General features: G+C 55.8%; 10 protein-coding genes across 10 annotated transcripts; 8 read left to right on the top strand and 2 right to left on the bottom strand.

Moving 5' to 3' along the window:
- Nucleotides 1–76: 76 nt before the first annotated feature.
- Nucleotides 77–3,295, bottom strand: PG986_010210 (Hsp70 chaperone BiP/Kar2; the record flags this gene model as incomplete). The annotated part of the gene is made up of 12 exons (XM_066846432.1): nucleotides 77–185; nucleotides 484–627; nucleotides 738–799; nucleotides 875–903; nucleotides 968–1,004; nucleotides 1,082–1,330; nucleotides 1,409–1,751; nucleotides 1,801–2,001; nucleotides 2,094–2,554; nucleotides 2,786–2,896; nucleotides 3,004–3,015; nucleotides 3,077–3,295. 12 exons carry the CDS (start codon nucleotides 3,293–3,295, stop codon nucleotides 77–79), a joined length of 1,977 nt encoding a protein of 658 aa, XP_066698830.1.
- A 1,360-nt stretch (nucleotides 3,296–4,655) lies between these two features.
- PG986_010209 (uncharacterized protein) lies at nucleotides 4,656–6,842 on the top strand (the record flags this gene model as incomplete). The annotated part of the gene is made up of 5 exons (XM_066846431.1): nucleotides 4,656–5,050; nucleotides 5,102–5,543; nucleotides 5,612–5,697; nucleotides 5,758–6,625; nucleotides 6,741–6,842. 5 exons carry the CDS (start codon nucleotides 4,656–4,658, stop codon nucleotides 6,840–6,842), a joined length of 1,893 nt encoding a protein of 630 aa, XP_066698829.1.
- A 630-nt stretch (nucleotides 6,843–7,472) lies between these two features.
- Nucleotides 7,473–9,360, top strand: PG986_010208 (uncharacterized protein; the record flags this gene model as incomplete). Its single annotated transcript, XM_066846430.1, has 6 exons — nucleotides 7,473–7,480; nucleotides 7,664–7,957; nucleotides 8,038–8,125; nucleotides 8,184–8,624; nucleotides 8,696–8,857; nucleotides 9,010–9,360. 6 exons carry the CDS (start codon nucleotides 7,473–7,475, stop codon nucleotides 9,358–9,360), a joined length of 1,344 nt encoding a protein of 447 aa, XP_066698828.1.
- Nucleotides 9,361–10,287: 927 nt separating this feature from the next.
- Nucleotides 10,288–12,073, top strand: PG986_010207 (uncharacterized protein; the record flags this gene model as incomplete). Its single annotated transcript, XM_066846429.1, has 3 exons — nucleotides 10,288–11,365; nucleotides 11,443–11,647; nucleotides 11,761–12,073. The coding sequence occupies 3 exons, from the start codon at nucleotides 10,288–10,290 to the stop codon at nucleotides 12,071–12,073; spliced, it is 1,596 nt and encodes a 531-aa protein (XP_066698827.1).
- Nucleotides 12,074–12,392: 319 nt separating this feature from the next.
- Nucleotides 12,393–13,523, top strand: PG986_010206 (uncharacterized protein; the record flags this gene model as incomplete). The annotated part of the gene is given in 3 exon segments (XM_066846428.1): nucleotides 12,393–12,656; nucleotides 12,717–13,055; nucleotides 13,071–13,523. 3 exon segments carry the CDS (start codon nucleotides 12,393–12,395, stop codon nucleotides 13,521–13,523), a joined length of 1,056 nt encoding a protein of 351 aa, XP_066698826.1.
- Nucleotides 13,524–14,514: 991 nt separating this feature from the next.
- On the top strand, nucleotides 14,515–16,733 carry PG986_010205 (uncharacterized protein; the record flags this gene model as incomplete). Its single annotated transcript, XM_066846427.1, has 7 exons — nucleotides 14,515–14,643; nucleotides 14,704–14,816; nucleotides 14,878–14,981; nucleotides 15,049–15,457; nucleotides 15,513–15,550; nucleotides 15,628–15,659; nucleotides 15,726–16,733. 7 exons carry the CDS (start codon nucleotides 14,515–14,517, stop codon nucleotides 16,731–16,733), a joined length of 1,833 nt encoding a protein of 610 aa, XP_066698825.1.
- An 854-nt stretch (nucleotides 16,734–17,587) lies between these two features.
- Nucleotides 17,588–18,217, top strand: PG986_010204 (uncharacterized protein; the record flags this gene model as incomplete). Its single annotated transcript, XM_066846426.1, has 1 exon — nucleotides 17,588–18,217. One exon carries the CDS (start codon nucleotides 17,588–17,590, stop codon nucleotides 18,215–18,217), a length of 630 nt encoding a protein of 209 aa, XP_066698824.1.
- A 1,000-nt stretch (nucleotides 18,218–19,217) lies between these two features.
- Nucleotides 19,218–20,786, top strand: PG986_010203 (Aspartate aminotransferase; the record flags this gene model as incomplete). Its single annotated transcript, XM_066846425.1, has 3 exons — nucleotides 19,218–19,337; nucleotides 19,556–19,606; nucleotides 19,686–20,786. The coding sequence occupies 3 exons, from the start codon at nucleotides 19,218–19,220 to the stop codon at nucleotides 20,784–20,786; spliced, it is 1,272 nt and encodes a 423-aa protein (XP_066698823.1).
- A 602-nt stretch (nucleotides 20,787–21,388) lies between these two features.
- PG986_010202 (uncharacterized protein) lies at nucleotides 21,389–22,629 on the bottom strand (the record flags this gene model as incomplete). Its single annotated transcript, XM_066846424.1, has 2 exons — nucleotides 21,389–22,396; nucleotides 22,486–22,629. 2 exons carry the CDS (start codon nucleotides 22,627–22,629, stop codon nucleotides 21,389–21,391), a joined length of 1,152 nt encoding a protein of 383 aa, XP_066698822.1.
- A 430-nt stretch (nucleotides 22,630–23,059) lies between these two features.
- On the top strand, nucleotides 23,060–23,792 carry PG986_010201 (mitochondrial 54S ribosomal protein bL28m; the record flags this gene model as incomplete). The annotated part of the gene is made up of 2 exons (XM_066846423.1): nucleotides 23,060–23,103; nucleotides 23,183–23,792. 2 exons carry the CDS (start codon nucleotides 23,060–23,062, stop codon nucleotides 23,790–23,792), a joined length of 654 nt encoding a protein of 217 aa, XP_066698821.1.
- Between the last annotated feature and the right edge of the window lie 310 nt (nucleotides 23,793–24,102).

The following is a 24,102-nucleotide window of genomic DNA, read 5'->3' as shown; positions in this document are numbered from 1 at the left end:
AGATATTTAATTTAGGTGGGAAAACGAGCAAAAGGCGGGGGCGCGAAGGGGGGAGGGCGCCAGAAGGAGTTGCATCTTAGAGCTCATCCCGTCTACCATCCACAGCCCCTGTCGACGAGCTCCCGACTTTGTAAATCTGGTCATATTCGAAAGCCGCAAGGTCGTCAACCAACAATCCCTTCACACTGGAAGGCAGGAGTCAATATCCGCTGAATTTTTCGGTGCTGTGAGGTAGTACGCGTTCTAAAGCACAGGGGCACTCACATTCTCTCCAATTGGGTTTTCGCATTCGCTATCTGACCAAGAGGTGATACGGGGCTCCCTTCATCCAGCCGCAGGCTGAGGGCCGACTCCGCCGCCTTCAAAACTTGCCTAGGAATCGATTGACAAAGTGTGTGAGCCAAGATGTTTTTGAGATTTCATGCATGGATTGCAATTGAGGGGGGGAGGGGGGATAAAGGGGAGAATCGAAGATAAACATACCTCATTGACTCGTCTTGTCCCCTTGCGGCTTTAGGCAAGACCATCTTAGCCAGGGCGTCCTTCTTCACAGCCAGCGCGAAGCTCTCGAGATCAACCATTTGCTTGTACTGCTCCATGAGGGGGCCCTCGAAATCGCGGTGTTTCCTATAGTTACAAGGGACCCATGTGGTTAGCCTACCTAATGGATACTAGGAAGTTGCATTTCGGTGCGGCCACTCAAAACAGCATGGCGTATATATTAAACAAATACTTACTCGCCGTCTTGAACCAGAGATTCGACTAATCGGCTGTCGCGTGCGTCATCGCTTGGTTGGGCCTGAGGCGTACGTATGTTTATATTAGCAGGTACTTTGGTAGGTTCATGGGGACTGGGGCGGCCATATTGTCTTACAGCTACTATGCGCGTCTCCTTCTCAGTTGCTATCAACTATTAGCCCGCAGGACTGTGATACGTGCTTCTGTTCAGTCTCGAGTGGTGACTTACCTGGGTTGTAGGCGATGACTGCTAGTACTCCGTTGGCCTGTTATTGTTGGTGCGGGTCAGTGAGATCGACTCTCGCGGATTCAACCCTTTTTTAATTCAATGTATGCCACTCACATCTATTTCCATGCTGAGGTTGAAGTAGTCGGTATGGTTCGCCGAGCTGAATGGCGACAGAATGCCAGTGATATCGAGCTCCCCCACCAGGCGATTATCCTTGGCACGCAATCTCTCACCCTCGATCACGTTGACGACGACCTTGGACTCTTCGCCATGGTATCTTGCGGCCATGACCTTGACGCTCTTTCGGGTCGGAATAATGGTGAACTTGCGTATGACGGGAACGGTCAAGCCGTCGGCCGATTCCTATATAATAGCGAGATGGATTAGCCCTTGCTTTACACTTTGGAGCCCCCAGCTATGATGAGGAACAAGGGGTACTACCACTCCTATGGTCAGAGGATGGATGTCCACCGGCTGTCCCATGCTTTCGGAGTAGCCTGACAGAAAAGCCCCCTGTATCGCAGCTCCTTTGACGACAGCTTCGTCGGCTATCCCCACTGCGTGCTTCTTGTCGAAAAACATGTCAAGTTGGAAGCTCAGCTTTTTGAGATGGTCAGCACTTCGTTTCACCAAAATCAAGACTCGGAAAAGATGGATGTTCACCTTTCGGACGTGACTGGACCCTCCGCTAAAGATTACGTCGTCGATATCGGCTGGCTTCAACTTGAGGTCCTCTGACTCAGGTACCACGTCAGTGGGCTCCCTCCCAATGCCCATCATGTAACTGGGACGTACCTAGCAATTTCTGGAGCGACTCCAGACTCGACTGGAACAGGTCTTTGTTGAGATCCTCGAACTTGGCTCGCGTGACTGTCTCGTTAAGAGGGATGGTCCCGTAGAAATCGGGAATTTCGATTCGGGCAAACATGTTGGTACTCAACCGCCTCTTCGCCATCTCAACTCCTTCTTGGAGTCTGTTCAGCGAGTCTGCTGTAATACCAGATTCTTGGACGCCGTTCTTCCGTTTGAAGTGCCTGAGTAAACTAGGAGGCGTAATAGGAAAGAAGTCAGTCGTGTTCGGAGATGGCTCACGACGCGGAGAAACGGCGGTTCCTTGCTTGCTTACTTTCCCACAACGCGCTCATTGAAATGCCTCCCGCCGACTGAAAGCTTTACTGTGCTGAGCATCTCGAAGACCCCATCGTCCACTTCCATGAGGCTGATCTGCGTCTTCTCACCACCCACGTCGTAGACCAAAACGTTGCGCTCGCCGGGCGCCCGGTCCACGCCGTACGCTATCGCGGCCGCGATAGGCTCCTTGACGAACCGCAGGACCCTGAGTCCGCCCAGAGCCGCCGCCGCCTCCATGGGGTTTCGGTTCGGATATTGCAGAGAATAAGGCTTCGCCCCGCCCGGAGCCCGCGCGGGCTCCGCGTCGAAGTCCGGGGGCACCGCGATAGTGGCATGCGTGACCTTGACGCCGAGGCCCGCTTCCGCGATGTTCTTGAGCTTGCCCATCAAGAGGCCGACCAGCTCCGGGGGGTGTATGTCTTGGGCTTGCCGGCGATGGTCATTTGGACTGCCACTCTGTCGTGCTCGGCCTCGACAATTCGATAAGGGAGATCAGGTATGAGGGATTGGACCTCGGGGCTGGACCAGCGAGACTCCAAGAATCTCGCGACGTTGCATACTGTCCGTTTCGGATTCGTATGTGCTTGACACAGGGCGTCTTCGGAAGAAATACGTGTGTCAGCATCTTCACCCTGGGGCTTTATGTGTAGGCTCGGTCGAGTGATGCGTACCTTGTCCCACTAGTACCTCGGTGTCGGTAAAGGCGACGCAGGTAGGGATGGATGTGTTCCCATGGCTGTCTTTGGAAACCTTGCTGTCTATGAAGTCCTCCCCTGTGTACGCGACCCGGGCGTATGTCTGTTGATGTGCATGTAAGCGCTGGGTGTTCTTCGGCAGAACTTCTGCTACTGGCCGCACGGTTGAGTGCTCTCCCACAGGGTTTCTTGGGGTGCGATTTGGCTTACATTGCCAATATCCTATGTATCATGTCAGTTTTTACTAATTCTAAGGGTCGTAAATGGGGAATAAGTGACGTACTATGCCGATGATGGGACCATACTCGAGATCGCTGTCATATCCATCCCAGTATTTGGGGAGTCCCGAGCGAACCAAGAAGGTGACTGTGGCGAGACTTGCAATGATTAGCAACAGAGTGCCCCAGAACTTGGCTCTCTGAGAGTTGGTTGTTTTGGACTGATGGTTCGTGGTGCCATGCTTGACTGGCTGGTCCTTCTGGTTAGCGAGAGGTCGCAGCATAGCCACGTCTTCGTTGTGGAAAGCCCGAGTGTGCAATGATGATATACTGAAAGGGGATCAAAGTTATGTCTTTCTCATGCTGCCCATCGCGAAGTTATACCGTCCGCTGCAAATGCCAGATCTCATGAGCAATGTCAACGCCGATGCATATGGATATGTGTTTACAACGGATGCTGCCTGGAAGAGGATGACGTGCCGCACCATCAATGATAGCTTCGTTGGTGGGGCCAACCAGTCCAAGCACGGATGACAGGTGGCCCCTGACTTGTGAGTCAGCGACTATGCCAAGTAACACTAGTAAGCAGTCTGAAAATGACGAGGTCGATTTTTTCACTACTTTGCTATTCAGTACCTTGTCATGTCGAATTGCTGGTCTCATTTACTCGACAAGGATCCCACTAAGGATGTAAACAGCAAAACACTACTAGTCGAACGCATTGAAAGAAGAAAAAGAAAAGAAACGAACAATCAAGCCCCTTAGACATGGGACGTCCGCGTTGCCATATTCTCTGGACACCATCAGTGACAATACCTGACCCCCGATCAGTCAGGAATTTATGTAGAAATTATACCAAGCGTGGCTGCCATGACACTATTGAAGACGAACCCCGTCCTCCTACGAACAATTGGAAGGTCCAAATGTTTTTGAAGGGAGTCGCCCCCCGGGATCTCCCGTCAAGGCTTCCTGCCTTCGCTGTCCTCTCCAGCAGTCGATGTCCGTAACAGGGTTACGCCCGCGTAAACCATTCACATCCAGGCAAATGGCATACCAAATCCAAAAGAACCAAAGTCCAACCTTGAGGTCAAAGAGCAATAGCTACCAATCGAAAATAGTATATGGCCCATCATACACTCTTGCCGATTCTGCCGTTACCAGTTTTGGATGATGCTTTGACCTGTATCTTCAGATGGCTTGGTGAGAAAGCCCAATCAGAAAAGCTTGACCAGAGAAAGCCTGTGCAGGAAGCCTTGACGGGAAAGTCTGACGGGAGAGCCTGATGGGAAGCCTGCTGGGTGGAGTGGCTTGGCGGGTTTTGATTGGAGGCTTATGGTGCATCAAGGAGACCAAGCAGGAGTGTGTGGTTGTACAAAGGAGGCAGGGCATGGGAATTTCTCCAACTTTTGACAGATGGATGCTGGGTTTAGCCGCAAGCAATATCTTTTCAACCCCGCCTCTACGCAAGACCTGTCCTCTCTCGTCTTAACTCTAATCAGGCATAACCACTCTTTAATACCCAAGTCGGTTTCAAGGTTTCTCTTTAGAAAGCCTGTTACAGCAACTTCTTAGTCATTACCCATTTAACAAAATCAAATGGCCGAGACTCTAGGTGCTGTTGCAAGTGGCGTCGCACTCGCAGAAATGGCGGGGAAAGCCGGACTTTCCGTCCTCAAGCTGAAGAAGCTGTGGGACGAGGTCAGGAACGTCCCCCAAACCATAGCCGACCTGATGATGCAGATCGAGTGCCTAGACCCTGCGATTTGGGACGCCGAAACCCACTTCGCCGAGAACGAGCTATGTCCACTCCTATGGGACCCGACGGCGGCACGGAAGAGCACCCAATGCTGCCGCATAGCCCTCCAGAAGCTATCGGACCTAGTCGGCGATCTATCTATGCACATAGACTCGGCGAGGCGCGTGAAGAGGAAACTCTCCTGTCTCAAAGTCGTGTTGAAAAAGGACGAACTTCGAACGTTGGAGAAACGTTTGGAAACCGCTGTGAGAATGCTTCAGTCAGCTCAGAACGGCTACATGATGTGAGCTACAGTTAGTCCTGTTTTCGGGTTCACAAGCTGACAGATATCAAGCACCCTATTGAAACTGCAACCAGATATAATAGTCGCAAAGGCCGTAGCACAACTTACCCCTTCTCAGAACCCGATGTCTGTCACGATCCTGCCGCACAGCGATGAACCCGAAGTGACCCAAAAGGATTACTCCACCATTGGAACTTTTGGCACACAACGAAGAAGCGCGTTACTCAGGAACAAGTCTAGCACGTCAAAGAGCTGGATTGTACGTCTTCAAGCCCCAGCTTGGTTGCTTGATGCAAGAAAAGCATGGGAGATTTGCGCCCAAAGGTCATTCGGCGGCTGGAATATTAATTTGCGTATATACACGATGAGACCCGGCTCCACGCTTGTGTTTAAGGCCGCTTTGGAGGGAGACGTAGGAACTCTTCAAAAGATGTTCGATATAGGTGAAGCTTCACCATTCGATACAGATGAACATGGGTTTACCCTAGCTCATGTAAGTATTCTTTTATTTTAGGATACCTTCCGGCATATAACTTCTAACTTGAACACCTTTCCCAATAGTATAGCGTCGCTTTCACCGCCATGGACACCCTTCAGTTACTGGCCGATATGGGAATTTCCTTGAACGAACCCAGCCATAACGGAATGTAAGAGTACATATTATACGCACCACTGCTGAGATAATAATACTAAATACTTGGTTCTAGGCCCGTATTAAGCCTCATAGGCTATACTCACCGTGTTAAACTTCTAGATCACGAGAAATACCCCCAGTTCATGAGCATACTTGACCATGGTGGGTATCTTCAAAAGAAGGACCTAACGAGTTCAAGTGACGACTGCGAATGCCCTCTGACAGGGCACTGGGATTTGTTCCAGAAACTGCAGCCCCTTTGCTGCCCGAATCATAGGCAAACTTCCACAGGATCAAGGATTACGAGACTGTGGAACCTCCGGGTTCCGGACGTGCGCGTCATCAAAAGCATCATCGGCCCCAGATGGGCCAAAGAAGCAGGTTTGATTTGCAACCTTTTCGACCAATCTGGAAATTCTGAGAATCCGTTAATCCACATAATGGCAAGACTTATAGGCGACCACATATTCTGTCGAATGCATTCGGCAGTGACCTCGAGGCTTGGCGGCTGCTCCGAATTCGCGGCCGAAGTTATTCGAAACACCAGCAACATCCACGTCCGGCGGGTCATACACATCAGGCTGAACGTGTTTCAAGACAGCTACGTCCCAATTGGCTGGAGCTCGCCACTAGTCAGGCTTGTTTTCCAGTTGCTCTTCTGGAATCGGCCGATTCGAAGGCCAAGAGTAGAACGTCTTACTCGATCGGGCTTGTTGCAGTGGCTGGGGATCGTCAAAGACGCGGGCGTTGATCTCAGCCCCTACGGGAGAAAAGAAAACGAAATACTGCTAAATGATGGGATAGCGAGAAACATGTGCTGTTGGCACACGTCTGAGCATACATTGCGGGGTTCTTCAACCTATTATCCGGGTTGGGAAACGGTAAACTACCAACTGAGATGGTATCTCTACGGCTTCAGAACCGGGTCAGAACCGGAAGATGTAAGTATAATTTCGGTCTTCTACCATTACCCAGGAGGCGAGAAACAGAAGGTTCCCTCGGATCTCCTCGTCTCCTCTTCAAAGACAGACGTTTGGCTGACACCATGGATTTCAGTGGGAAATCCTGTGGAATGAGCCAACGGATGACTTCCTCGAGGATTTTTGGGCTCTTGTCGAAGATCGGTCTCTGGATATCCCCGGGTCTTGGGTCGAGTAACCCGATCGTTTCTGGATATGGAACTCAGTCTCATTTGAGGGTAGGCACTTGATGGTGATGGAAACATTGTGGGGATGGTTCTGTCTCATGGTACCCCGTAATACTTATTCCCGTCATTGAATATAAGGTTGCTGTCGTCGCCCCCCGCGTCATCTCTTGCTTCACCTTCACCCTCGGCCGCCGGCTTATAGCGTCTCGTAACCGACCATATTGTCATCCCGAAATGCCTCAACAGTACTAAGGGTGAGATGGCCGAGTTGGTTATGGCGTCAGGTTAAGGTCACCTTAATATCTTCATCCTGGTGGAGCAATCCGCGTGGGTTCGAATCCCACTCTCATCAATCCTTTCTTTTTGGACTTTTTGTCACTTTTCTTTTCGGTCATGGGGACTGCGTCAACGATACCCTCAACCATCTTGAGGATGGCGGATTATTGCATGTAGACCGAACGTTGGCAGCGTTTGGATCAACAGACCTCCGAGCCCGAGTCCGAGTCCGAGTCCCATCTGTGCCAGGATGAATGGCCTGGGGTGGAGTACACGGCCGGAGGCTCACGATCTTTTGCTCAGCCAAAGTCAATGACCGCTAGTTCCGCTTCTCAATGTGTTGATAGGCTATCTGCATAGCTACCATGTGCAGGTAGACAGAGGGGTGTTCATTACCGCGGTTAGGGGCCGCAGACATCATTCGATCCATAATTAACCCCCCGAAGTTTCCCATTACGACCGCCACTCGTGATCGACCTACGCTGAGCGTGCCTCTGCCGACTGTCCTAGCGAGTACAGTGATAGACGATATTCTCCAACCCGCCCCTACCGAAAGTTCGCCTCCTGATTCAGACGCTACTACCCCGACCGCCTCCTTGTCGGCTCCGGGTTCCATCCTGGGGGCTGCACCTACCCTGAAAGCCTCCCGTCGAGACGCCCCATGTGCTCCCCAGCCCACCGGATACGGGCCGGTGCCGAGCCCGGACACGGCCGACAGCTTCCTCGCGTACTCGGCGTCCTCGGCTGCTGCCAACAATGCTCCGGTTCCCAGCAACTACGCCAGGACATTTGTCAATACCCAGGGTTCCAGCAGCTCCTACGGGTACTTGGGATTCACCGTTTTGAAATCGTAAGTAGTAGCCTCTTGGCATGTTCAGTCGAGTTCTATCACCAATCGGTCTGGCTTACTCACACCCTATGGGTGCGCAGGTACGATCCGGTGGCATGTGCCTCCCAGTGCGATACCATCAACGGCTGCTCCGCCATCAACATCTACTTCGAACGAGATCCCATCCGAGTACGTACAACGAGGTCCGCGCTCCGTGGGGCAATTTGGACCAACACAAACTGGCTAGGGCCCCGATGACAAGCTTTGCCCCAACCCGCGCAGCACCGCCGTCATCAAGTGCGTCTTCTGGGGCGGCCCGGTCGACGAGCGGAGCGACGAGCACCAGGGCGGCTATATCGCCCAGTTCCACGTCGTCATGGCCGGGTCGAACGGGTACGTCAAGAAAATGTTCGGTGGTGTCCCCGGGTACACCGACCCGCTGAACGGAACCGCCGTCGACGCGGCCATCAATGCGCCACCGGACTGCACGGGCGCCAACACGTTTATGGGCGCCAAGGTGTTCACGAGCGGGCCCTTCGATGTGGGACTGTGCGCCGCGGCGTGCGAGGCGCAGACGGCGTACAACCTCCAGCACCCGCCCGCGTCCGGGGCGCCGCTGACTTGTCAGCTGTTTAATACGTATATGCTGATGCGGGACGGGACCGCGGTGGGACAGTACTGTGCTATGGTAAGTCAGCCCACTTCTCGCCTCTCTCGTGATAGAACCCGGTTTAATGTTTGGTGCTTTCGTGGACTCAGTACACGCAATATTGGGGCCATTTGCACATGACCAACCGCGGCGAATGGCGGGGGAGTGAGGGATACACGTTCGCCTGGAGTCTGGAATACTCCAACACGACGGATCCGGGCCGGCCGGCGGGTTTGGAGACGAACTCAAAGAATTGTGGTGCTTGCGGGAACGTTTGCGGCTCCAATACGCATTGCGTCTCGGGATCTTGTCGGGCTATTGACTTGTGTCAAAAGGTATTGTCTCTGTCTCTCCGTCCTCGTCGGTCATGATCAATCGCCCCGTTTTCTCCAACTGCTAACAGGGCAACCTCCCCCCCCTACAGCCCGTCGCCATGTTCACCCTCCAGTCCCAAGGCGGCAACTACGACCAGCGCCCCGCCTATGACATCAACCCGCGCGGCAAAGCCTCGAGCATGGCCTTCTTCCGGTCTAACGCGAGACCGATGGGGCAGGTAGCCCAGTTCCAGCTCGACCGCAGCTCGGGGCACCTGGCCCTGCTGTGCAACAGCAACACCGGCGGGCCGAAGGCCCTCTACGCCAACGTCGACCCGGACGCCGACGCCGCGGGGGACTACAGCCCGTACGACTTCAAAAACGAGGCGGATATCGTCAATAAGGGGTGGCAGTACCTCACGTGCGAGATAGTCGGGGGGCCAGTTGGTCTGCGGCAATGAGAATAAGAGCTTGGGGACGAATGCGTATATGCCTGGTTCGGATCCGCGGGTTTGTTTGATCAACAATCAGACTCAGGGCTTCGTTCCTCTCAACCTGAAGGCATTGTGTGCTTGAGTCTGGTCGCTTGGTGGTTGGACTCGATCATCTTCTTCGGTCGGAGATACGATTGCTGCGCTTTTGGTGGATCATGGCGGCGCACCTTATGCCTTACGCTTCAGTGAGAGCGACGACTCTTTTAAGCTATTGGAGGCATGCTACGTCGATGGGCACATGCCGGGGCAGCGAGACGAGTCCACGGCCGGAACTGATGACGACGTTGGTTACGAGTGGGTGAGAATCACATAAGTGAGTTGCGATTAGATTTCATACACTCCAGCAATAAACCCAGCCCATGAAAACATCCACATCGTATATACATGTCAAGATCCGGAAACATCGTTAGCCTATTAGTGGTTCGATCAGAACCCAATGCCCAAACGTGTTAATCGGCCGATTCCGTGAAGGGCAAGAGGCATTTATGAGGACAGATATCCGAGAAGCGGAGGAACTCCCAGGGGACCCATGCAATCCGAGCCTCGTGGTGGTCCGGCTGTTTTCAGCTCGACTCGAATGCCAAGCAGCCAAGAGCATTGAGCACGAAAAGTCCACAATGAAATCATCGTGAAGGCCGCCGCAAGTGGAGTGCCCTAGGCTTAATTCAGGTTTTGACACCGCCCAGGGTGGAGTAATGGACATGGTATCTAATCAATCATCAGCTGTTTTCAATCTTATCAGATCAAAAAACTTCGACGCTAATGGCCCGAGTGTCTCCTTTGAGGTTCCGCGGTCTCCCGAACTGGGTATATATGTCCAAGGTTGCATCCCACTCCTGACAGGGCCTCCTCGGTAACCTGCCCGAGCCATTTCATTCGTCCCCCAACACCATCATGTTTGGCCCCAGTGCTGCTGACGCGGAGAAGAATGGCAAAACCGACGATGTCTCTGTCGCCATAGAGTCGGGCTCCGAAGCCAGTCGGGACGACCTCCCTAGCGGAAACGATGCAGCAGCCGCTTCTTCATCCTCCCCCTCCGGGGACGCGGACGCCAACGCCGCCGCGGCCGACACAAAGCCCCCACCGCCCTGGAGCTGGAAGGTCACGGCCATTGTGCTGGTGAGCCTGATCCGCTTCGGCAGCTCCTGGAGCAACGGCATCACGGGCGCCATGAAGTCGACCCTGAAGCGCGAGCTGCGCATCGACAACCAGCGCTACGCCCTGCTCGAGGCGAGCGAGGACTTCATGACGACCCTCCTGATCCTCGCGACGGGCCTGCTGACCGACCGCGCGGGCGGCGCGGGGGCGCTGTTCTGGGGCAACCTGGTCTACTCGGTCGGCTCGATCCTCGTCGCGGGCGCGGCCCAGGCCCGCTCGTTCCGGTTCATGATCGGGGGCCGCATCGTGCTCGCCCTCGGCGACATCTCGACGCAGATCGCGCAGTACCAGGTCTTTTCGTCGTGGTTCGCGCCCAGCGGCGGGTTCGCGTCGACGCTGGGGCTGGAGCTGATGATCCAGAAGCTCGGCGCGCTGGCCGGCACGGGGTCGGCCAACGTCATCGCCGTGCGCACCGGCAACTTCGCCTGGGTCTTCTGGATCGCCGTCTTCATCAACCTCTTCACCAACGTCGTCTGCGCCGCCTACCTCTGGTTCGTGCGGCGGTCGGCGGGCCGGTACGGCAACGTCGTCGACCCGGCCACGGGCGAACGGCTGAAGCAAAAGGCCAAGAAGCTCGAGGTCGGCAAGATTTTTCGGCTGCCCTGGTCCTTCTGGTCCATCATGGCGTACTCGCTTTTTACTACGAGCGCCGCCGTCGTGTTCAAGCAGAACGCGACCGAGATGGCCGAGCAGCGGTTCAAGGTCAGCGCCGTCACCGCGGGGTGGTACTCGGCCTTGCTGCAGTATGCTGGGTTCTTCATCGTCCCCGTCGTCGCTATCTTCATCGACCTGTTCGGGCAGCGCGTGACCCTGAGTAAGTTCACTCCCAACACTTAACCATCCTCGGGCTCTATGGCGCAGCAAAGGGATACTTACTAACTCCGTGTATAGTGGTCATTGGCGGCTTGGGCTCGTTTATCACCATGGCCCTTGTCCAGTGGGCCGGCGCCGTCCAAGGAACGGCTGCCGGCTTCGGTATCTACGCCATCGTTTCCTCGTACAGCCCCACCGTCATCATCGACAGCATGCGGACCTCGCTATTCCACCAGACCGATTTCGGGAGTGCATACTCCTTGAAAATCATGATGAACAACTCGTGAGTAGTCTCTTCTGCCAATCCCTCTTCTTTTCAAAAGCCTCTGCAGACTAACCTTGCCGTCGTCTCCCAGGATCAACATCATCGTCCGAATCCTCGCCGGAGTCATCCAGGACCGCGACCACAACTCCTACAACCACGTCGTCATCCCTCTACCTCGTCCTCGCCGGCGGCTCCCTATTCGTCTCCCTCGTGCTCGCGGGTCTCGCGTACTTCTCGGTCGACCTAGGCGCGCTGCAGTGGAACCGCAAGCAGCGCCGCGGGCGGGCCGAGCGGCTGCTCGAGATGAAGCGCGCGTTTTACGAGGCCAAGGGCGCGAGGAACCGCCTCATCTCCCGGTCTTGCTTTGGATTGTTGATCTGTCTGCTGCTCGGAGGGTGGTCGGCTTATATCTGGGGCGCGGTTACGGGGGCGAAGAAGATATAGGGGGTTTTGCTCGGATAATAACGGCGCTACTGGGCCTAAAGAACGTACCTATACATAGCAGTAGTATAATAGGGTTATGATACGCCACGGATACAGTGAACTCTGATATACCGATTGACCATGGTAACTTTGATCATGACCGTCACCATGGTTTGGCCAAACGTAAATGTATGACTCTTTTCTTTCTCCGATATTGAACAAGATTAGCCCGTTAGCATAACCTAAACAGACGTCTAATTGTTCTACTTTTCATAATTCGTCGCATTCATATCAAATAACAACACCAATAACAACATATCACATTGAAAGAACAACAACCATGGAATACCCATATAACCCCCAATGGCCCGAGAGGCCGAAACCTGATCAAAACCTACCAACATATCGCCGCATCGGCCAGGGTTTCTGCGGCAGCGTCTGGAGCGCTCCAGAAGATCCGTCCAGATCCACCGATCCGGCCCGCGCGATTGCAATCAAGCGCGAAGACGGCGGTCCAGGACGCTCCCTCGTCAACGACTACAATCGCCACGGCGACATCCTGGAAGCCGTCCACGAGTGTCCCAAGGACCTGCGCGTGTTCACCGTGACCCGCTGCCTCGCCTGGCTCGAGAAGCTCGCGTGAAACACGTCCGGGACGGACCAGCGCCTGCTGCGCCGTTTCCCCGCGGGCTACACCCCTCGCAACGCCCTCTTCACGGAGCGCATCCCGCCCATGCCGGAACGAGTGAGAAACCTGCTCATCGACAAGTTCTGCCCCACGACGCACGACGCATCCCTGCCCGCCAAGATCCGCGCCGACGCGCAGAACCGCGACTGCCTCGTCCGCCAGTACCTGGGACGCACCAAGCACGGCCGCGGACGGTCCAGGGAGGCGTTCTTCAGCCTGCGCAACTTCCCGCTCCACCTCGATCAATTCTCGGAGCTGGGGCTACCATCTACTGCCGCACGGGATTACGCGACCGCCATGGCCAAGACGCTCGCGGTCCTACACTGAAAGGCTCGGGCCGATGCGAACGATATCAAGTTCGTCCTGGCGCCGCCGCCGCTCGCGCCCTTGAAGACGGACCGGTGGAGCCGCTGGAACCGTCCCCCCGACCCGGCCTTCACCTTCTCGTCGGACGTTTTGTGCGACCACTGCCTCTGGATCCTGGACTTCGACTGCTGCCGCTGGATGGAGTGGGACGCGACGGGCGTGGAGCAGGCGGCGCGCGCATTTCTGCGGAACGATCTGTTTTACCCGCGTCCCGGGCAGGAGGATGCGGAGCAGGAACTGTGGCGGCACTTGCGGGCGGCGTTCTTGGAGGCGAGCGAGCGGGTTCTGGCGTACGATGCGGAGAGGGATATTGGGGAGAATGGACGGAGGGGGCTGCCGGAGAAGCCGATGGATAGGATCGAGGAGCTGCTTGCGGAGAAGAACAGCAAGGATGGGCAAGCTGTTCCTGAGAATTGAGGGAGGTTGTGAATGGGAGATTTATTTGCGCCCGTATGCGTTCCGGGGAGAGCCGAATCGGGGACGAGCGTACGAAATGGCTTCCTGGCCGCTTCACAGTACGTTGTCTCGGGGTCTTTGGTCTTCCGAATCCATGTTACTTGTGGTTTTCGCCCATTGCGATTAATCTGTCGTTCAATGGCTTTTTTCCGGGTTGATTATTGAGAACAGCCTTACATATTGGAAGTAATCAAGAACTGTAGTGTGTCACAAAAACGTTATTTCGTACAGCAGCATACCTTTGTTGCCGTGGGTTGAAGTCTGAAGTTGTCTTGCCAACATAATTACTCACTGTCTCGTGGAAAGGAAATCCGACGTTAGAATAGTGTGGTAAGATCTATATATATATTCAAAAACGGACATTGTATTGCCACTATCTTGCTATTATTAGCATGGATCAGGGCAGACTCGAGATGCAATAATACCATAATCTAAGCTGACAAGCTGAGCCCTCGTTTGATAAGGGGTTGTGGCCAAGCTGTGAGACTCAGCTTACGGCACCGCCGCCAATGTTCGCCAATGTCCGACATCTTCGGTGCAATCGCCCACGCGCTCCTATTGCCTACCCAGGATATCCACCACCGATGCCGCAATCCCTCGGCCGCATTTTGTCGGCCCCAATCACGGTACCTGCGTAAGGCCTAGACCCCGGTCTCCCTTAAAGAACGTTGCATCGCCTGCGCATCACATTCTCTCCGCTTATGCTGCGGGCGTCGCCGAGACCCCACGCTACGCCGCAAGGGGCAGGTTGCGTCCGAGATCGATATGGTCAGAATGCGAATGCTGATGCGCCACGTGCTTGGCCAGCCTCAACGACACATGTGATCATGATACATATAATTAGATATCATTGGCATTTTCCATGGTATTGGTATAAAGTCGAGCGACAACCACCCCTGCTGGTAGCCGACTCACAACTGATAGATACATCCATCTAGCACACACAACCACCATGAGGTTACAGCAACTCGTTCTCGGCGGCCTTTTTGGGCTGGCCTGCGCTCAGTTCCCACCCAAGCGAGAGGGCATAACGTGGATAAACTCCAAACTTCACGAGAACGTGTCGATTTCGTACAAAGAGGTACATACCAGATTCCTGGGCCCTTGTGGGGATTTCCTTGTTCACTAACACCCCCGACAGCCGGGAATATGCGAGACTACTCCTGGTGTAAAGTCGTACTCCGGCTACGTTCACCTACCTCCTGGCCTGATTGACGCTGGAAGCGACGTGGCCCAGAACTACCCCATCAACACGCAAGTTGACCTTTGAACCCGCCACCACTTCAGATCATGCGCTGACTTCAAGCTAATGTAGCTTCTTCTGGTTCTTTGAGGCTCGCAAAGATCCCGCCAATGCGCCATTGGCCATTTGGTTAAACGGTGGCCCGGGAGCGTCATCCATGATGGGAGTTCTCGAAGGCAAGTGATCGCATCCAACAGACACTACGACCATGAGCTCTGGCTAACTCCGCCCCCCTGAATGTAGAGAACGGACCTTGTTATGTGCACAACGACTCCAAGACGACTTACCTGAACCCCTGGAGCTGGAACAATGAGGTCAACATGCTCTACCTGGACCAGCCCGCCCAGGTCGGCTTCTCGTACGACGTCCTGACCAACGCCACCTGGAAGGTGGGCGCAGACGGGGGCTTCACCATCGTGCCGACCAACTTCACCGACGACAACCTGCCAGTGACGAACCTGACCAGCCACTACGGCACCTTTGGCAGCCAGAGTCAATCCCAGACGGCCAACACCACGGCCCAAGCCGCCCACGCGCTGTGGTACTTTGTCCAGACTTGGGTTTCTGAGTTCCCGCACTACAAGCCTATCAATGACCGCATCAGTCTGTGGACGGAGAGCTATGGCGGACACTACGGGCCAGGTTTCATGAGGTGAGTGCGGTGTGTCTTGAAGATGATTGCAACGCTGACAGTTCTCTATCATCAGTTTCTTCCAGCAGCAGAACGAGAAGATTTCCAAGGGAAGTGCAGAAAAGGGGGCTAAGTATCTCCACTTGGACACGCTGGGAATCATCAACGGGGTGTTGGACGTGCCAACGCAGGGGAGACATACATCCAGTTCCCCTACAACAACGTAAGTGCATGACATCGGGCTTCTGGTTTTGGTATCTAAGTCTTCTGACCCTGGTTGGTTTGTTAGACATACGGCATCCAGACCTTCACCCAGGAAATCCACGACGAGCTCCTGCACAACTGGACCAAGCCCGACGGCTGCCGCCAGCGCATGACCGAGTGCCAAGCCGCGCTGAAGCTCTACGACGCCGGAAAGAAGGTGGACGACCTGGCCGCCGTGTGCGAGAACGTCGAAGACGACTGCTGGACCGACCTCTTACGGCTGTACAGCCGCCAGGGCCGCGCCGTCTACGACATCGCGCACCCGGCCAAGGACCCCTTCCCGACGCCCTACATGTACGGCTACCTCTCGCACGCGCCCGTGCTGGCCGCGCTCGGCGTGCCCGTCAACTACACCGAGACCGCGGCCGCGGTGGCCAAGGCGTTTGTCAAGTCGTACGACATGCTGCGCGGCGGCTTCCTCGAGGCGGCGGCGTCGCTGATCGACAACGGCGTCAAAGTGCACATGGTGTATGGCGACCGCGACTTCGCGTGCAACTGGATGGGCGGGGAGAAGGCTTCCCTCGCGGTCCCGTTCTCGCGCGCGGACGAGTTCAGGGCCGCGGGGTACGAGCAGATGATGGCCGCGTCCTCCGACTACGTCCCGGCTTCGCACCTGGAGCTGCTGGACGGGAAGGACACGGGCCTCTCCCAAGAGCTGGTCGCGGCCGGCATGACGCGCCAGGTCGGCAACTTCAGCTTCACGCGCGTGTTCCAGGCGGGGCACGAGGTGCCGGCGTACCAGCCCGCGGGGGCGTACGCCGTCTTCATGCGGGCCATGTTCGGGCGCGATGTGCCGACGGGCAAGCGGCACGTCTCGGAGGACTTGGTCACCGCGGGGCCGACGGACACGTGGCACGTCAAGAACGTGCCGCCGCCGTACCCGGAGCCGAGGTGCTACGTCCTGAAGCCGGCGTCGTGCACGACGGAGGTTTGGGAGAAGGTGAAGAAGGGGCTGGTCGTGGTGGAGGACTACTTTGTGGTCAAGGTTCTTGATGAACCGGCGGGTGGACACAACGGCACGATTGCAAAGTGAGAGGGGGGGGAACTACCTCCTTGAGTTAAGTGCTAAGAGGATGAGACGATTTATTGTCACAGAAGCCAAAAGCCTATGGTATATGATGCAGGGCTCAAGTCAACCCACTTTGACTCATTGCTTGGGTACTCTAGGTACTTAAGCTACGGTTATCGTCACTTTTCATAGTTGATGGCGTTGTTCGGGGTTGAACATATTGGGTTCAGGGGAAAAATATAGATAGTTTGTCTTCTGCAGGAGGTCAGCTCACCAGGTAAGATTATTGCAATTAATCACGATTCTTTGTCTGAAGAGGCCCCCTTTGCCCGTGAGTCAAAGTGATTCATAGCAAGGAATTTGGCAAAGAATTATGTATCAGGCAGATGCAAATTAGAGAACACGAAGGAACATGGAGGTAACCGTAAAGGTAAATAAATAGGGAACTTGTCCAACATCCAACCGTCTTTACCGTCAAGTTAAGTCATAATTCTATCTTACGTCACACTTTACGTACATAGCACAAAATCTCTCCGTCGCTATATCCGACTGCTTACCAGATCATGGACAACCATCAAGACAGGGGTGCCGATTCGGGCCAGGACGGACACACGGAGCCACCGCCCCCTCACAGTATCCGGGCGGAAACATAGATGTTATTCCGCAGTTCCCACTGTGGAAAGCGCGAGGAGTCCAGTAAGCCTCGCCAGCTATGGCAGTTGATACAGGAGCAACTCACTATATGCCTGGGCACAATCCTCGGAACCAGCCTGCGATGTTTGCGTTGCACCTATCCCGGATTGATCAAAACGTGGGTCGAGAACCTAAGGCCCCACGAATATGATCTCGACGACAACAAAAGGGCCCCGGCGACAGAGATGGCATGGGTTGTGGCGTACGCGGAACACCACCCCGAGCTACCAGAGGTCGACGGTATTCTCAGACGCCTAGGCGACGAAGTCCACCTCTTAGATACGATGGGGGCACACTTGATAGCGGCAGTTAGGGCCGGTTACGGGGTGACGTCGCCGTCACACGTAGCGCTGCTCCAGGGGTCACGGTACTGGGGCCTGCGCGCCGCCCATGTGTCCGCGCGAGAAGAATACCTCGGGCTGCCTGATACGGAGCTGGGCAACCTTAACCGGGTCCAGGCCGAGCTCGAGCGGCTTCTAAAAAGGGGCGAAGAGGATGACTCGTTCCGCATTTCCCTGCGTGAGCTGAACCGCCTCTACTCCGCTCTGGCCGACTTGTATGAAGCCATTGTCAACATTGCAGCCATGGTGATTCACACGCATGCGGACCTCTGGCCGTATCAGCACACCTACTTGACGACCAAGGAATTCTCGCACGTGCAGCAATATATACGTGCCGAGCACAGTTTGTGCTGGGGCAAGGTCCAAAGGTTGCAGCCTAAAGTGAGATCATTTAAGGGCAGCCTCCCGGTCCGCGAGCTGGTGGATCTCGTCGCTATGCCCAGTCGTGACGACTCGAGAATTGCGTTTATTTAAAATATTAAAGGGGGTATCATGTCGCTTCTTTATGAATTTAGTGGTCGCCAAGGTATTATCGAGGAGACTGAGGAGTCCCCTTACCCCACGACCCGCAAGAGGTACAACTTCTTACCTGTCGAATTCGATATTGAGTGGCTACAGGCATTGTGGTGAACGACAGTACAGAAGTATTGCGGAATCCCGCTTCGGTTAGGTAGAAAGTACTAGGATTGAATTTAAGAACAGGCATGCTTTGCACCTTGACTATATGACATTGTGGGATGTGTCTTTTCCAGTCCCCAAAGAACTAGTGATGGCTATTGTAAAACCAAACCCATGGAGTAAGACGTCATGGGTAGAAAAATAAAGGGAAAACGTTTGGCCTGACGAGCACAAGACTCATGGGGGATCTCACCTCTTCCAATATTCGGTCTCGTGGAGGAGGCGGTGACATTGGTGACATCGAGGTAGCATGCTCTCCTAAACCCCGGCCGTTAGTGCATTCCAGTGTAAGCGAAGACGTGCAGGACTTAAGGGACTGGAGATAAGGGGTGCATGGCGGATAAGTATAAGTACGCGATAAGCAGCCATTGACCAGTGACCGCGGGGTTACTATGTACGGGTACAAAGCCTCTTTTTTCTTGGGGCAGATCGGCTAAGATGTGGGCCCGAAAACACCCGCGCCAATAGAAACATGTGAAGGAGTCTGGAGTCGGCGCTTAATAACGATAATCCGGCCGGACTACAGGAAGCTGTCGCGCCTGCAGGGCTGATCCCGGCAGCGAATTTGTGCTGTCATCGTTCGATGGGCGTTGCCAGTGAGGAATTAATTATTCTGGAGCTTCCGATCTGGCCCATTGCTCCAGCCCGCTTTCACCCCGTTCGTCGGCCAAGTCATACGATTCCTCGGTGAATATAAAAAAATACACCTGCATTTCCCTCCTCTGCATCCTTCAATCATTCCATACCGACATTGAGATACTGCAGCCAGCCCATTGTGATTCTTCCCTTCGTCACGATGCTCTCCACTCTGCGTGTCGCCACCCGCGGTGCAGCCGTTGCCCGCCGGGCCTCTGCCTTCCGCTTCCAAGCCGTCCGCGCTGGCTCGACCTGGGCCAACGTGCCCCAGGGCCCTCCCGTGAGTTGCCATTCGCCGGACTTGTTGATATACCTGTACTAGATGCGCTGACTGACACAATTCCAGGATGTAAGCTTAACTTAGTTGACCCTGTCACTTTCCGACGTCAATGGCTAACCTTAACTTTCCTGCGCCCGAAAGGCCATTCTGGGTAAGTCGACAAACCTGCTCAGACAAGCTCGCCTCCACCAGACACAAGCTAACAGCTGCTGCTATAGGTATCACCGAGGCTTTCAAGGCCGACTCCTTCGACAAGAAGATCAACCTGGGTAAGTCAACTCCCCATTCTGAATTTCCATTCCTGTAGCTTGCCCCAGAGCTGTGACTAACATTGGCTCGTTTCCCCAGGTGTCGGTGCTTACCGCGATGACAAGGGCAAGCCCTACGTCCTCCCCCTCCGTCCGCGCTGCCGAGCAGAAGGTCGTCTCCAACAACCTGAACAAGGAGTACGCCGGCATCACTGGTGTCCCCGAGTTCACCAAGTCCGCCGCCGTCCTGGCCTACGGCAAGGACTCCTCCGCCCTCGACCGCCTCGTCATCACCCAGTCCATCTCCGGCACCGGCGCCCTGCGCATCGGCGCCGCCTTCCTCGAGCGCTTCTACCCCGGCGCCAAGAAGATCTACATCCCCAACCCCTCGTGGGCCAACCACGGCGCCGTCTTCAAGGACGCCGGCCTCGAGGTCGAGAAGTACCGCTACTACAACAAGGACACCATCGGCCTCGACTTTGAGGGCATGGTCGCCGACCTCAAGGCCGCCCCCAAGGGCAGCATCTTCCTCTTCCACGCCTGCGCCCACAACCCCACCGGCGTCGACCCCACCCCCGAGCAGTGGAAGGAGATCAGCTCCGTCGTCAAGTCGGCCGGCCACTACGCCTTCTTCGACATGGCCTACCAGGGCTTCGCCTCGGGCGACACCAACAAGGACGCCTTCGCCGTCCGCCACTTCGTCGCCGAGGGCCACAACATCTGCCTGGCCCAGTCCTTCGCCAAGAACATGGGTCTCTACGGCGAGCGCGTCGGCGCCTTCTCCATCGTGGCCGAGAACGCCGAGGAGAAGAAGCGCATCGACTCGCAGGTCAAGATTCTGGTTCGCCCCCTGTACTCGAACCCGCCCATCCACGGCGCCCGCATCGCCGCCGAGATCCTCAACGACCCCGCCCTCTACAAGCAGTGGCTCGCCGAGGTCAAGGAGATGGCCGACCGCATCATCACCATGCGCGCCCTCCTCAAGGACAACCTCGAGAAGCTCGGCAGCAAGCACGACTGGAGCCACATCACCAGCCAGATCGGCATGTTCGCCTACACCGGCCTGACCCCGGCCCAGATGGACTCCCTCGCCAAGGAGCACAGCGTCTACGCCACCAAGGACGGCAGAATCAGCGTCGCCGGCATCACCAGCGAGAACGTCGGCCGCCTCGCCGAGGCCATCTACAAGGTCAAGGGTTAAGCTGGAAATATCTTTCCCTTAGATATACGGCTACTTTGACCAATGAGAGATGTGTTATACGAGAAGTCACTTTTTAACAAAAAGGGCGGCGTTTTCTTTTTCGATCGACCGGTAAAAAGTGTGACGATACCCACCCCCGACACAGCAGAACGGCGATCTTGTACCTGCATACTCGGTCTCGAGTTTTGGGCAGAGACGGGGAAACTGAGAAGAGAGGCTGGGAAAAAGAGAAGTCTACTAGATTCGGATCTGGTTAACACTTGGCTGTGCATTGGATCGGGCCCCATCATCATCAATCATCATGCTAGACGGTTAGATAGAAATCGGTCTCCTTGCGCTATGTCTTCGATGTACCAACAATCAAGATCTCTTTCCCATGAAATACTGCTTTCTGACATTGGACTTGTGACTTATTGGTGTATGCTACAGTTGTGCCTGTTTATGACTACGTGATGATGGTTCGTATCAAAAGCAGCCCATTGCTGGCAGGGAAGAGATACCGCCAGCAACTTTTTAAACATGACTTGCCAAAACTGGCTCTCCGCGCAAACGACATGAAACCCCTCGCTAGTAAATGCTCATGCTCGACAGGACGTTCCCTCTCAGCTCTTGCCCAACCGATCCAGATCCGCCTGAATCTCCTCCAGCCTCCCCTCCATCTCGCGCCAAATCCGCGCCATCTCCCGCATCCTGCGTTCCTTGGTCGACATCTCGTTCTCGTCCCCACTGCCATCACCCCCTGCATCTCCAGGGCGAACGACGACGCCATAGTCCTCCAGCTCCCGCTCCCGCACCCGCGACGCGTCCTCGAGCCGCATCTGCGCATCCCGCAGGTGGCGGCGATAGTTCCGGAGCGCCCCGCCGGCGCCCTTGGGGTAGACGCGCCCTTTCGTCTCGAGGAGGAGTAACCGTAAAGAAGCGGCCCAGAGCGCGGCCTCGAGGTGGGAGCGCTGGGAGCGGAGGGCGGTGCTGTGGGCGGCGGGGCCGTGCTTGGCCTCGAGGGCGCGGATGAGGATGGACAGGGCGCGGGCGTGCTGGTCGAGGTGGGACAGGAGAGTGGTGGTGGTGCGGAGGCGGGCGTCGGTCAGCTCGCGGCGCGTGGCAGATAACTTGGAGACGAGGTCCGAGGTGGTGACGGGGAGGTTGACGGTGTGGCGGTGGAGGAAGGAGGCGTTGGTGGTGGGGTGGAGGACGCGGGTTAGGGAGGCGGATTGGGTGGTTAGGTGGGTTGAGAGGATCGCCGTCAAGCTGGACAGGTGCGACGGGAAGTGGGAGAAGGGGGGTGTGCTGAGCAGCAGACGTAGAGTCTGCTGCGGCAAAAGTTGCCTGGGGGCCTTCTCGAGGAAGTCCGGGAGGAGCAGCAGGAGATCCACGAGCTCGGGCGGGAGTTGCTGCTGGGGTGATGATGAGGAGCCGCCGCCCCCTTCTCCCCCGTCCGCGGCTGCGACTGGGTTGGAGGAGGCACGGGTGAGGTGCGACCGCGTCCGGCCGTGCTGCGGGATCTGCTTCGGGGCCGCCGGCTGCGAGGCGGCGGACTGGGAAGTCGCGGTGGCGAGGGCCTGCTTGAGCAGATGCTGCCGCGTCGCTCTGAGGCGGTACTCCTTTAGTTCCTGTAATGTCTGTAAGTTTCTGTATACACATGAAAAGCAAATAAAAAGAGAGGCTTATATGATGGATCATCGTTTTTGTTTGTACTCACTTGTCGAACGGCATCACGCTGCTCGGCGGCGGGATCCTTCTTGGTGGAGCCGTCGGGGCTGAGGATGTCGGCAGAGAGGGACTTGTACAGCTTCTCGAAGTCCGGGTTGTCAGTCAACACCGACTCGTCTACCGGTGGTAGCATACTGGGAGGCACTGCTTGCGATCTGCAAGTGCGCCAACTCAATCAATTCGACGTGAATCGCAATTCGTCTTTCGCAATTCTTCTCTCCGTAATTTTGTCGGTCAAGACGTCCATCAATGTTGTCGCTCCCCCCTAAACAGTGAGTGCAGTTGTCAGGCACGAAGAGTCGCCAAGTCAGGTGATTTGTGATTGGCCCAGCGATCGACCTTTAGCGGGGTGGCTGCTGTAGCTGACCTGGAGGCCGGACCCGCCTAAACTGACGGGCCGTCCATCGCTCCAATCCAATTCATCAGTCCCCAAAATCTTCAGCGGCGAGCTTCAATTCCAAGTCGTCGATTGTGTGTCGCCGCCTTGCCCCGTCACGCCAATTCCCCCGACCACGACAGCGAACGTCAGTCAGTGTCAACTGACACACACAACCACCGGCACCATGGCCTCCTTACGCCCCCTAACCTCGCGCTGCCTCTTCGCAGCGTCCTCAACCTCCACAACCTCCACAACCGCCGCCGCTGTATCCTCCCGCCGCACCTTCACGACGACGACCCCCCTCCAGCGCCAAACCCCCCACCCACCTCACCGTCCCCAAGCAGCAGATCCCCGACTACCCCTACGGCCCCTTCCGCACCTACAAGCAGCGCAACGCCGGCCTGTACGGCACCAGCAAGATCCGCTTCGGCAACACCATCTCGACAAAATGGCACATCAAGGCCGCCACGCACTGGAAGCCCAACCGCCACACCAAGCGCCTCTGGTCGCCCAGCCTCAACATGTTCGTCCGCACGCGCCTCACCACCGGCGTCCTCCGCACCATCGACAAGCTCGGCGGCATCGACAACTACCTGCTGGGCGCGAAGTCCCGCCGCTTGAAGGAGCTGGGACCCGCGGGCTGGCGGCTCAGGTGGAAGGTCATGCAGTCCGCCCCCGTGCAGGAGCGCTGGGCGCGCGAGCGCGAGGCCATGGGATTACCGCCCAAGGCGCACCAGTTGTTGGTCGCGGAGCAGGCGGGCGGCGCGGCGCCGAGCGAGGAGCTCCTGGGCGAGATGGACCGGATGCTGGCGCACGAGGAGGAGTTCGTCCTGGGCGAGGAGACCGATGGCGGACAGGTCATGATCGAGCTGAAGCAGCCGGCTCAAGAGACTTCCGAACCGACCAAGACGGCATAATCCGGTCAGACTCTACGGGCATCACGAATACGTTTCCTCCAGATGCTTGCTACACAGCAGCAGGACCATGTATAAAGTCCACAATCTAGACAAAGACAAAAAAAGAGAGCGGACGGGATGTCAAGTTAAAGGCAACATTGTACTACTATATTTTTACTCTCTTGTACAAATCGGTATCTGATACGATGCCTCCTGAGAATCATGGAAGAAGCCTGACAACTCCAAGATGCTATTCAAATATGTGTGAAACAATGCTCTCATCTACACTTCTATGTTTTCTTTTCTCTATTCGCCTTTTGTTCCCGGTGCT

This window comes from Apiospora aurea (genome assembly GCF_038362705.1).
Source record: "Apiospora aurea strain CBS 24483 chromosome Unknown utg000006l_segment0_segment0, whole genome shotgun sequence".
In the NCBI taxonomy this organism is placed as follows: Eukaryota; Fungi; Ascomycota; class Sordariomycetes; order Amphisphaeriales; family Apiosporaceae; genus Apiospora; species Apiospora aurea.
Note: the sequence above shows the minus strand (reverse complement) of the source record. Positions and strands in the feature narration are given on the sequence as shown.